At 40.2% G+C, this 12,488-nt stretch overlaps 1 protein-coding gene across 2 annotated transcripts in view; it reads left to right on the plus strand.

Annotated features, from left to right (window-relative positions):
- The window catches only part of INTS14 (integrator complex subunit 14), a 32,666-nt gene that overhangs the window by 10,828 nt on the left and 9,350 nt on the right, over positions 1-12,488 (plus strand). For both annotated transcript variants that reach the window (XM_040225840.1, XM_040225839.1), the window contains exons 5-9: positions 154-272; positions 715-857; positions 4,057-4,149; positions 5,908-6,052; positions 7,993-8,126. In XM_040225840.1, the coding sequence (XP_040081774.1) occupies positions 154-272; positions 715-857; positions 4,057-4,149; positions 5,908-6,052; positions 7,993-8,126 (634 nt within the window). The remainder of the gene's footprint in view (positions 1-153; positions 273-714; positions 858-4,056; positions 4,150-5,907; positions 6,053-7,992; positions 8,127-12,488) is intronic.

Consider the following 12,488-nt stretch of genomic DNA (forward strand, 5'->3'; position numbering starts at 1 on the left):
AATTTTCTATAACATTCCTCTTTGGTAATTTTGAGTCAGACTTGTTTTCCTTCTCACATTGATTAAAAAAAAAAATCTCCCTTATGTGACCTTGGTGTGTTGATAATAATGTCTCATTTTATGCCACTTTAAAAGGGTTGTTTTGCTTTCTAGCTTCAGAGCACTGATTCCTTGGATTGCCTTGAACGTCTTATAGATTTAAACAATGGTGAAGGGCAGATTTTTACTATTGATGGTCCCCTGTGCTTGAAAAATGTACAGTCTATGTTTGGGTGAGTATACACATTGAACTTTTTTGTCTTCTTACAATCTATTATTATAATTTGATAGCAAACAATAATATCTAGTTTCCTATTTCTAATTGTGTCATTTCATTTTCCCAAGTTGCACATTTTTTCAGATATTATGACTGATAGTAGTGACTTTTAAAAGTTTACTCCCTTTTAAATTAAGCATATCTAAATTTATAATGCCTATAGGTACTGACTTCCTTACATTGACAGCAGTTTCAAAGATGAACTTGCTTTTGGGCTTTTCAGAATTGAAATTGCCTCACCAAAAATATCAGATTTTGTTCTGTTTCACGAATGGTCAGATCATAGCTTTGGAATAAACTTGAAGGGAAAACAAAGTTAACATCTTAAAAAAATTTACTTGGAAAAAAGTACATGTGTCACACTACTCTTCCTATAACAAATAATCATCATATTCTAGAAAGCTGATAGATCTGGCATATACACCTTTCCACGCTGTTCTCAAGTGCGGCCACCTAACCGCTGACGTGCAAGTCTTCCCCAGGCCAGAACCTTTTGTAATAGATGAGGAAATTGATCCTATCCCTAAAGTCATTAATACAGGTAACTTTTTTTTTTTTAAACTTCCTCCTTAGTACTTCTGTTATCCTTACTTTCTTCTAACTTCTGATTTTCTTCTCCTCTCTCCAGGAGGGCTGTAGAGAAATATATACTCAGTATACTTTGGATGGGAAGGTACATTGCCTAAGGGTTGGCAGATGAGTGGTCTTCCATGGGGACGTCATGAATTAATCTCCAATCCTAGATGGTTATAACCATTAGAGATTGGAAACCAGAGCCAAATTCACTAGCATTGAAATCCTTGAGGTAGTTCTTTAATAGAGATAGTAAGACTGACTTGAAAGGCATGGAGAGAAGCATGGAAAGCTTTGTAGAAGCTTGAAAGTGAAGTCGCTCAGTCGTGTCTGACTCTTTGCAATCCCATGGACTATAGCCTACCAGGCTCCTCCATCCATGGGATTCTCCAGGCAAGAATACTGGAGTGGGTTGCCATTTCCTTCTCCAGGGGATCTTCCCGACCCAGGGATCGAACCTGGGTCTCCCACATTGGAGGCAGGCGCCTTAACCTCTGAGCCACCAGAGGCTGACTAGCATCATTATTAAGGTCATGTATGAAGAGCTAGCTTTTAGGCTTATCTGTGTGAGTCTTCCTCTGTGACCCTGGACAAGTCACTTCCTCTAGTTCTTATTGGCTGGGTGAGTGGAATCTCTCAGGTCTCGGCTCTGATATACTGTACCCCTCTAATCCTGCTGCTTGTATTATGACTAAAAGAAAGCAAAGTATATGACTTCTACCTGGCTCATTTTGCCGGTGCTATACTTAGGTTAGATTGGCAAAGCCAAGAATCTAAAGTAACTAGGGTAGTGGAGAAGAGAATTGTCTGATATTGGCAGGTGGACTCCTTGAGTGGTGGGTACATGTTGAACCATCAACTATTTTAGTCACCATATCTCCCTCTGCGCCTGGCATACTGTCTCATGCTCAGTAGACATTCACCAGGTAGCCTTTCAGTCACCAAATGATTAAAATTAAATACAACTGGAGATTCATTTCATTCTTAAATGTATAGATTTTAAGGAGTTTTTGAGGGAAAGGCTGTGCACAAACTCTTCTATTTTCTGGACCTTTATTTTCTGTACCCGGCTGTCTGAAAGTAGGGCATCCATCTCTTTCTTTGCAACTAGATAGCAAAGTGCCAAATGTTTTGTTGCCTTCAAACCAGTTAGACTCCCATCTTTTTTTGGATGAGTAACTTTGAATAGATCTTTTCTTCCAAGAAGCACTTTACTTTCTATGTATCAGATTTCATAAGCAGTGTTTAGGTAGGGAAATCAAATACGATGACTGAGAAGGTTATTGGAAATTTCTCTGAATGGCTCTAATACTTTGCATTTTAAGTCACTAAGAAAATAAGGATAATTGTTTTTTATTTAATGGACTAAGTTATATAAACTTTAGTCCAGGATTTTTGTTAAAGCTTATATTTAAACCACTTTAAAACATAGGCCTTTTTCTACTCAAATGAAAAAATATATATAACTGCTTATGCTAATTCATTTGTTAATCAGCTAAAGAAGGTAATGACACCAGAAGTCCAGAGAATCAGATTTCCTGATTATTCAATATAAGAAGTATGGACTCACCATGATCCTGACTTTTAAAAAAAATTTTTTGAGAATGAGTAAAACATGAAGGCTTCTTCCAGTGAAAAATAATGAATGACTTTGTTTTTCTTCTTTACAGTTTTTAGTGTTTTCTAAGTTTTTATACTAATATCTATCGGAGAAGGCAATGGCACCCCACTCCAGTACTCTTGCCTGGGAAATCCCATGGACAGAGGAGCCTGGTAGGCTGCAGTCCATGGGGTCGCTAAGAGTCGGATACGACTGAGCAACTTCACTTTCACTTTTCACTTTCATGCATTGGAGAAGGAAATGGCAACCCACTCCAGTGTTCTTGCCTGGAGAATCCCAGGGACAGAGGAACCTGGTGGGCTTCCATCTATGGGGTCTCACAGAGTCGGACACGACTGATGCGACTTAGCAGCAGCAGCAGAAGCATACTAATATCTATATAATCAGAAAGAAACTTTTAGAGTGTACTTCAAGTTTCAACTTTTTTTTTTTACTAATTTTAAATTTTCAAAAAATACTTTTGGTCTTTAATACAGTTTCTATAAAGCAAAGAAATCATTGTCACATATAGACTGCAATCCTGGTTTTGTAGAAAATGTATTTCTTTCTCTCAATTTTATTAGTTTATTTTCTTAGTTACTTGAAATGCAAAGTGCTAGAGTCATTCAGAAAAACTTCTAATAACCTTCCTAGTCATCATATTTGAATTCCCCAACTAAACACAGTGTTTATGAAATCCAGTACATAGAAAATAATGTACTTTCCCATAAGGTGAATTAATTTGTATTGGAGTATAATTGCTTTACAATGTTGTGTGAGTTTCTGCTGTACAGCAAAGTGAATCAGATATATACATACATATATATATGTATATATAAAATATATATAAACACCCCTCTGTTTTAGATTTCCTTTCCATTCAGGTCACCACAGAGCATTGAGTAGAGTTTCCTGTGCTCTACAGTAGCTTCTCATTAGTTATCTATTTGTGTACAGTCTCAATGTAGGTATATATCAATCCCAGTCTCCCAGTTCGTCCCACCACCAATTCCCCCTTTGGTAACCGTAAGTTTGTTTTGTACATCTGTGATTCTATTTCTGCTTGCAAGTCAGTTCATCGATGACATTTTTCTAGATTCCACATATGAGCAGCATTATATGATAGTTGTCTTTCTCTTTCTGACTTACTTCGCTCTGTGTAACAGTCTCTAGGTCCATCCATATTGCTATTGATGGTATTGTTCCATTCCTTTTTATGGCTGAGTGATATTCCATTGCATTTTGGTACCACATCTTCTTTATCCCTTCCTCTGTCAATGGACATTTCCGTGTCCTGGCTAAGTAGTGTTGCAGTGAACATCGGGGTACATGCAACCTTTCAAATTGTGGTTTTCTCCAAATATGTGCCCAGGAATAGGGTTGCTGGGTCATGTGGTAGCTCTATTTTTAGTTTTTAAGGAACTTCCATACTGTTCTCCAGAAAACAGTATTGGCTGTACCAATTTACATTCCCACCAACAATGTAGGAGGGTTTCCTTCTTTCCACGTCATCTCCAACATTTATTGTTTGTAACGAATTAATTCTATGTTGATTCCTTCTTTTCAGATTTGGAAATAGTGGGATTTATTGATATAGCAGATATTTCAAGTCCCCCAGTTCTGTCCAGACATCTGGTCCTACCTATAGCACTTAACAAAGGTGAGTTCTCTTCTTATTCCAGTGATACATATGAAGTATCTTATTATCTAAAGTTATTCTTAAATGTTAGATAGTAGACTAGCCCATTTTGAAGACTTTTGGGGAAAGGAGTATTTACTGGGTTGGATTTTTTAAAAATGGAGTGTTGCCTAATATATTAAAAACGAATTCTGCCGCTTTATAACTGGAAAGCGCTTGACACATATTTACTGTGTGCTGCTTTGTTAAGTTCCAGTGGAAGTCCTCTCCAGAGACGAGAATGCTTGCTTAGTTCCTCATCTTGGGCTCTGTCTTTCCCTGTGGAATCATGCTGGGGAAACCAAAGTCGCTCTGGAAGGTTGCCTGATGAATGTGGAATGTAGCTTTATAACAGGAGAAACTGCACCTGTTCTCTACTGGCGCTTAGCACACAGCACATACTCAGTAAATAACTGTTGAATGAATGAATGAATCCAGGCCCTTGTGAGGCCACATTATTTCAGAATATACTTCTCCAGCAACTATAGTTACAGCTCCTGAATTCAGCATCTCTCTGGAGAGTGTTAGTCTCTAGCACTTTAAACTTCTCCTTTCTCTGTTTTAGGCTGACCATCTCCTTTATGTTCACCAGCTCTCTCCAAGAAATGTATATAGTCAATCAGGTTTCCCCCTACTGAGTTATGATCACATTCCATTTACTCACAGTCATTTCAGTTGGAGTTTTGGGTATTCCACAATTGTCCATCACATAGACCAAATCTTTGATATGTTCTCATAGATGACTGGTTGTGATCACTGTGTTTATACTTTAGCTTATTGTTCTTGATATTGATAACAGCCAAGTTTCCTTTATTTCTAAGGTCCTGGGGGGATTCTGCACACCCATATAAATTGCCAGGAAAGAAAGTGGGCAAAATAAAGAGTTCATGGGGGAGAACAGTGGAAAGAAAAGTATGGGAAGGTAAAATGGAGCCTTGTTGTTAGGGCTATTGAATATCAAGCCAGGCAGAGTCTTCCTATTGAATTAGAAAGTCTTTGAATCAGCTTGAGTAAACAGATGGTTCCAGAAGGAAGTTACCTGAAGGAAGATGCATGCATCTGTCGGCAGAGTGTATGAGAGAAGCTGGAGTTGGAGAAGCGAGTCAAGAAGCTTGTGGAGTAGTCCCTGCTCTTTGGGGTGTCCCATCCACTTGCTGTCTGAAGGCTGTCAGTTGAGAACACTCTTGACATCTCTGAACCTCTGTTTCTGTTTCAGTGGTGCCTAAAATTCCAGAGAGCATCTAGCTTAGTGTTAGTAGAAACTATGGAAAACTGATTTTTTGTGTAACAGTTTTGCTGAAATATAATTCATATACCAAATACTTCACTCATTTAAAGTGTGCAATTCAGGAGTATTTAGTGTATTTACAGAGTTATGCAACCATAACCACAGTTTTGGAATCAGAATTTTAGAATTTTCACTACCTCAAAAAGAAACCTTTTAGCTGTCAATCCCTAACCTTCCATCTCTCTTAGCTTCAGGTAACCACTGATATCCTTTCTATCTGTATAGATTTGCTTATTCTGGATGTTTCCTATAAATGGAATTCATATAATATGCGAAAACTGAATTTTATATGGACATAGGAAAACCAGAATATGAGTTTTTCTTCCTTGTTATAATATTCCTTTATAATTCTGTGTACTCTCCTTCCAAGGTTACAAGCAGCCAAGAGTGCAATTGGAGCTTGGGGCTTTTCTAGCTAATATCAGTCTGACTGGTTTTCTCTCTTTTCACAGAAGGTGATGAGGTGGGTACTGGTATAACTGATGACAATGAAGATGAAAATTCAGCCAATCAGATTGCAGGCAAGATACCCAACTTTTGTGTCCTGCTTCATGGCAGCCTAAAAGTGGAAGGAATGGTGGCGATAGTTCAGTTAGGGTAAGAAACTTTTTTACCATTTGTTGAGTGAAAGGGAGAATCAATTTACAAAGGGAAGTATTTCCCAGATTTTTCTGAAAGAATAGAAAGGATCTCATCACTCTTTTTCTCTTCCTGCCATATCCTTCCCACCTACTGTCACCGTCTATACTTCTCTTTAAAGCATCCACTAGAATAAGTACAGAGTGAGTCTTCTAATTATATTGCTTTTATATTTTTTAGATGATGATGAGCATTTTTTATTTCCTGTTTTAAATTTATTTATTTTTAATTGGAGGATAATTCATCAACATAAATCACTCATAAGTGTATACATAGGTCACCTCCCGAATAAAGTATTTTTTACATTGATTTCTTTTTTTTTTTTTTTTTTTACTTTTTATTTTGTATTGGAGTAAGCCGATTAACAATGTTGTGATAGTTTCAGGTGAACAACAGAGGAACTCAACCATACATATACATGTATCCCACTCTTCCCCAGGAGAAGGCAATGGCACCCCACTCCAGTACTCTTGCCTGGAAAATCCTATGGACAGAGGAGCCTGGTAGGCTGCAGTCCATGGGGTCACTAAGAGTTGGACACGACTGAGCAACTTCACTTTCACCTTTCACTTTCATGCACTGGAGAAGGAAATGGCAACCCACTCCAGTGTTCTTGCCTGGAGAATCAGTCGGATATAACTGAAGCAACTTAGCGACAGCAGCAGCAGCACCAGCACTCTCCCCCAAACTATGCCTCCATCCAGGATGCCATGTAACACTGAGCACAGTTCCCTGTGCTGTACAGTAGATCTTTATATTGCCTTTATATTATATCTCTTCTCAGTTTTCCTCTTTTCTGTCCTATCTAGGAAACTTGGAGTCAGTTAAAGCAATGCTGCCAACTTGTTATAGGATCTTAGACAGCATGCGCAGACTTCTCAGCTATAAAATGAAAAAAGATGCTGATAATATTGAACATTTTACCATGTGCCAGATATTCCTGTAGGCACTTTACTTATGTTAACTCATTTAATTCCTCATAACACTATCCAAGAGGTATCAGTATTACCCCCTGTTACCTTAGACGAGGAAACAGACTTAGAGAGCAAAGCCATGGTACTTGCTCAAGGTCACAACAGATACTGAATGAAAGAGTCAGGATTTTTATCCATACGTGTGACTCTATAGCCCATGCTCATAACCAGTGTGCTATATTCCTTCTCTATAAGGAATGCCCTTTTAGCTTTGACTTTGGATATAGACTCAAAATCTGCAGAACCGCCTGCTTCCTTTTTGAGAATACCTGTTTGTTAGAGAAGAAGAGGTGACTGGTCATCCTCTGGCCATCAACTGGGATTGACTGGTAGAGAAGATCAAGAGTTGTTAAGAATACCTAGAGGAAGCATGGCTCCAATTCTGCTTGAGTTAAAATTAGCTAATCCCAAAAGACAAATGCAGTTCTTTTCAGATATCGATGTGCTAGATTCTTGGTACTCAGGTTACTTGTACTAATTCTGAATACAAGAATCACCTGAAGCCCTTTGAGAAGTATGAACAGAGCTGGGTGATGGCTTTGCACACTGTGTTAGAAGGGCTTCTCTGTATGGTATTTCTGTGAATGATTTGGAGGTGGCTGAAGAGACCTATAGGTCACAGCTCTTACTCCTCACCACGCCTGCAGCTATTTGCTGCCCTTGTGATTCTCTTTTTCTCTTATAAGACTGTTTTTTATTTCCGTATCTACATAACTAAATAGTAATACATACCTCCAAAGAATGCTAATATTAGGGGGCAATAGTATGCATTTGTAGGCTTAGGATTTGGCTTTAATAAGAATAGTGTACCTAATTTCAAAGCTGAAAGCCATGTCTCTTGAGAGAAAAACACAGGGTAGAGTTGTTTAGCTTGACAGTCCCAGGCGTAAAGCTGTTCTCACCGTCTGTCTTCTCTCCATCTAGTCCTGAATGGCATGGGATGCTCTACTCTCAAGCTGACAGCAAGAAGAAATCAAACCTCATGATGTCTCTCTTTGAGCCTGGCCCAGAACCTCTCCCGTGGCTAGGGAAAATGGTGCAGTTGGGTCCAATTTCAGGTATACCCCAGATCAGACTATTATCCTGACTTTGTTTTCTCTCTACTGTCCTGAATGGCTCTCTCTGTGAGTCAGAGAGCGCATGATTTCTCTTATGAGTGCCCTGTGGTTCCTGATGCTGGATGTGTATGTGGACAGCCCCAAGAGAGTTTAAGGTTTGGACTTTTAACATTACAGCTCAGGGGAAACAAACTTTCCTTAGTGTACTATTTTTAACCCTGGTACCCCTAGACATTCTTAGATAATTTAATCCCATTCCTTCTTGAAACAGTTTTCCCCACATTGCATTCACCGGGTGCTTATCTTTTCCCTTGGCAACTTTTTTCACTTGTCATCCTGTCTTTTCTTCCCCTTGCCTCACGATTTCCCAGGGTGTTCTTTTCCTTCTACTCGTGGGTTATTATTCTCTCTTGTTTATTTCATCAGCTGTTTTGGCTTCAGACTCAACGTATCTCTTAACTCTCATCCTGCTTGATCTCTCCCTGAATCTTGCACCTGTATTTCCAGGTTCTCACTTGGACCTCTCCACCTGGATATTTTGTTACAGTCCTCGGATCAGCATGTTTGTGGCAGAAACCACCATCTCTCCCTCTCTCCCGTAAACCATCTCTTCTTCTGACTTTTCTCCTCCTTCTGATTGAGGCCTTTGTATTCCTAAGTGCTCAGCCTCCAACTGTAGTGTCCCCCTGAACTCATTTGGACCCATTTCAGTTTTAGGAACATCTACCAAGCAGCCTACTCTGTGCCAGGTCTGCAGGCTAAAATAGTCAGCAGAAGTTACTCAAAAGACTAGTGGAAAGTGGAATAATAACCCTAAACCGGCATGAGATCACAGTCGGTCTGAAGTAGGGGATGGTCAGCTCTTCCTTGAGGACTTGATCATATCTCCACAGAGGAGAGAGACCATTATTGAGTTTGAAGAAAAAGAGAAATTTGCTCCAAATAGAGCACAGAGGAGAGAGACCATTACTGAGTTTGAAGAAGAAGAGAAATTTGCTCCAAATAGAGCACCTCCAGAAAAGAAGCTAGACCACAAAGAGGGAGAGTGGGGGTGGGAAGGCCAGATGGTAGCTTAGAGTTTGGCAGTGGGACAGCAGGGCAGGCCTCATCTGAGACTTTGTTCTACGGATACGGGGAAGCTGCTGAAGGGGAGTAATATGATCAGATCCTTCTGGCTATGATGAGAACAGTGGAGATACCAGTTAGGTGACTATGTATTCTAAGTACTGGTAACTTCTGGAGTTGTGCAGTGTGGCTGAAATCCAAGTGAGAGATAATGAATTTTGCATTTGGAAAGAAAACTCTGTGGAGTATGGATTTGAAAAGGTATGGGCATCTTGAAGTTAGAAGTCTCCTGTAACAGTCCTGGGGATCTCAAGATGAGACACAGTACAAGGCCAGTGGCTGGGCAAAGAGAGGATGTGATCCATGCAAAGATATTTCGAAGGAGGAAACAGCAGTATTTAGATACAAGAGTAAAGGAAACAGAAGAGTTGAGAATGATTCCAGGTTTCTGACAGGCTGCAGGGTAAAAGGTGGTACTAATAATTGAATCAGAATAGTAGATTTGAAAGAACTTCTCTTGTGCATGTTTATGCCTGTGAGATTTAGGTGAAGGTACCTATAGACAATTCCTGTAAGAATCTGGAGTTCAAGAGAGAGGACAGAGTTAAAAATACAATTTTTAGTTATAAACATATCAGTGATCTTTAAAATGGTGAGAATGAGGGAGATTGCTAGGGCAATAGTTTACAAATTTGAGTTTTGGTATACAAAAGGAAACCTGGAGAACTTGTTTCACAATTTTGTTTCCTGGTCCCCACTTACAGAGTTTCTGATTCAGTAGGTCTGGATTCAAGATCAAGAACTTGCAGTTTTAATATTACCTAATTGATTACAATCTAGGTCAATAACCACACTTTAAGAAGTCCTGGCCTCAGGAAACGGAGAAGGCAATGGGACCCCACTCCAGTACTCTTGCCTGGAAAATCCCATGGATGGAGGAGCCTGGTAGGCTGCAGTCCGTGGGGTCGCTGAGAGTTGGACACGACTCAGTGACTTCACTTTCACTTTTCACTTTCAGCATTGGAGAGGGAAGTGGCAACCCACTCCAGTGTTCTTGCCTGGAGAATCCCAGGGACGGCGGAGCCTGGTGGGCTGCCCTCTATGGGGTCGCACAGAGTCGGACACGACTGAAGCGACTTAGCAGCAGCAGCAGCAGCCTCAGGAAAGTATATATGTTAGGGGAAAAGGACCAGATCCCTAGAAAGGACCAACTACTAGAGGCAGTGGAAATGGCACCAGTAAAGGAAAATGAGAAGGAAGAAGCAGATAAGAGAAAAAGTACAAGAAAAAAGAAGTCACAGAAGCCAAGAGAATAAAGAGATTCAAGAAGGAAGTACAGTGTCTCATGAGCACATGTAAGTCATGGCCTACAATGTCTTACACACATGTGCATGCATGTCAGTTCAGGTTTGAAGGATAACTTTTGCCATTGAAGCCTAGAGATTTTGATGGAATGTAGGCCCTAGAAGCTAGGCCAAGGGTCAGCAGACTTTTCCAGCAAAGGGCCATATATGATAAATATTTTACATTTTATAGGTAATTATGGTTTTTTGTCATAACTACTAAACTCTGGCATCATAGCACAATACATAAACCGTTTTAAATATAAAAAACCATTCTTAACTCAGAAACACACAGCCAACCATAGTCTGCCAACTCTTGAGCTAGATTCCAGGGGCTGGGATTTTAAAGGTCACACAGGAACAGGAGACAAGACTGAACTGAAATCTCTTGAGTAAAACAGGGAATGTGGAAGGTCTACCCTCTCAGTGAGAGGATGACCAAAAAAATTCTATTCATTGTTTCTACCTACTTTTTACATATAAAGAAGTCTAAAAGTCTCCTGTGAGACGTGGAAGCCCAAGGCCTGCACCATGTGGCTCAACCCTGCCCATTCCCTAACCAAACAGTGTAAACACTGGAGCTGAAACAGGGAAACCTGTGGTATATCCTCCAGAAGCTAATGTAATGGCTCTGTAGAAACTCCCCTGCAACCCAGGGGAAAAGTGAAAGTGAAAGTCACTCAGTCGTGTCCAGCTCTTTGTGACCTCATGGACTATACAGTCCATGGAATTCTCCAGGCCACAATACTGGAGTGGGTAGCCTTTCTCTTCTCCAGGGGATCTTCCCACTCCAGAGATCGAACCCAGCTCTGCATTGCAGGCAGATTCTTTACCAGCTGAGCCACAAGGGAAGCCCTACTGCAGAAAAAACAGTCCTCCCTGGAGATGTGTTTATGATTTGAAGGAAAAAAAAGTTGTGAAATCATTTGAAGGTCTTTGATTTGAAGGAAGAGCAATAGGAGGATTAGCACCTTGAGGACTTAATCTGAAAGATACTGTAGAATGAGTATTTTAAATGATTAAATAGTTTTAGGAAAGAATAGAAACCAAGAAGAAAGAAGAAGACACTATGAATCAAGAGTCATTTGATCTTGACAGGTAAGAGATTCTTGGTGGATTTGTAAGAATCAGTTTTGGCAAATGATTAGCCAGGAGACAGGCTGAGGAATGAATTAGAGAAGAGGAAACGAAAATGACGAGTTTGACCACAAGAAGACAGAAATAGGACAGTAATTGGAAGAAAACCTGGGTGTGTGTGTGTGTATGTGTAAAAAGGGATTCCTCACCCCCTTTATCTATTCACTCTGCAGCATTCATACATTCATTCTGACCTTTGATTCTCAGGGCTCTTGCCTTGTACTGGGTTTCTTTACCTTTCACTTAGATCAATTCAGTTTAGTTCAGTTGCTCAGTCGTGTTCCAACTCTTTGCAACCCCAAGCCTGGCAGCACACCAGGCCTCCCTGTCCATCACCAACTCCCGGAGTTCACCCAAACCCATGTCCATTGAGTCGATGATGCCATCCAACCATCTTATCCTCTGTCGTCCCCTTCTCTTCCTGCCTACAGTCTTTCCCAGCATCAAGGTCTTTTCCAATAAGTCAGTTCTTCACATCAGGTGGCCAAAATATTGGAGCTTTAGCTTCCACATCAGTCCTTCCAATGAATATTCAGGACGGATTTCCTTTAGGATTGACTAGTTTGATCTCCTTGCAGTCCAAGGGACTCACCAGAGTCTTCTCCAACACCACAGTTCAAAAGCATCAATTCTTCTGCACTCAGCGTTCTTTATAGTCCAACTCTCACATCCGTACACGACTACTGGAACAACTCTAGCTTTGACTAGATGGACTTTTGTTGGCAAAGTAACGTCTCTGCTTTTTAATATGCTGTCCTTATGTTGGTCATAGCTTTTCTTCCAAGGAGCAAGCGTCTTTTAATTTCATGGCTGCCAA

Source organism: Oryx dammah, unplaced genomic scaffold, assembly GCF_014754425.2.
Source record: "Oryx dammah isolate SB20612 unplaced genomic scaffold, SCBI_Odam_1.1 HiC_scaffold_26, whole genome shotgun sequence".
In the NCBI taxonomy this organism is placed as follows: domain Eukaryota; kingdom Metazoa; phylum Chordata; class Mammalia; order Artiodactyla; family Bovidae; genus Oryx; species Oryx dammah.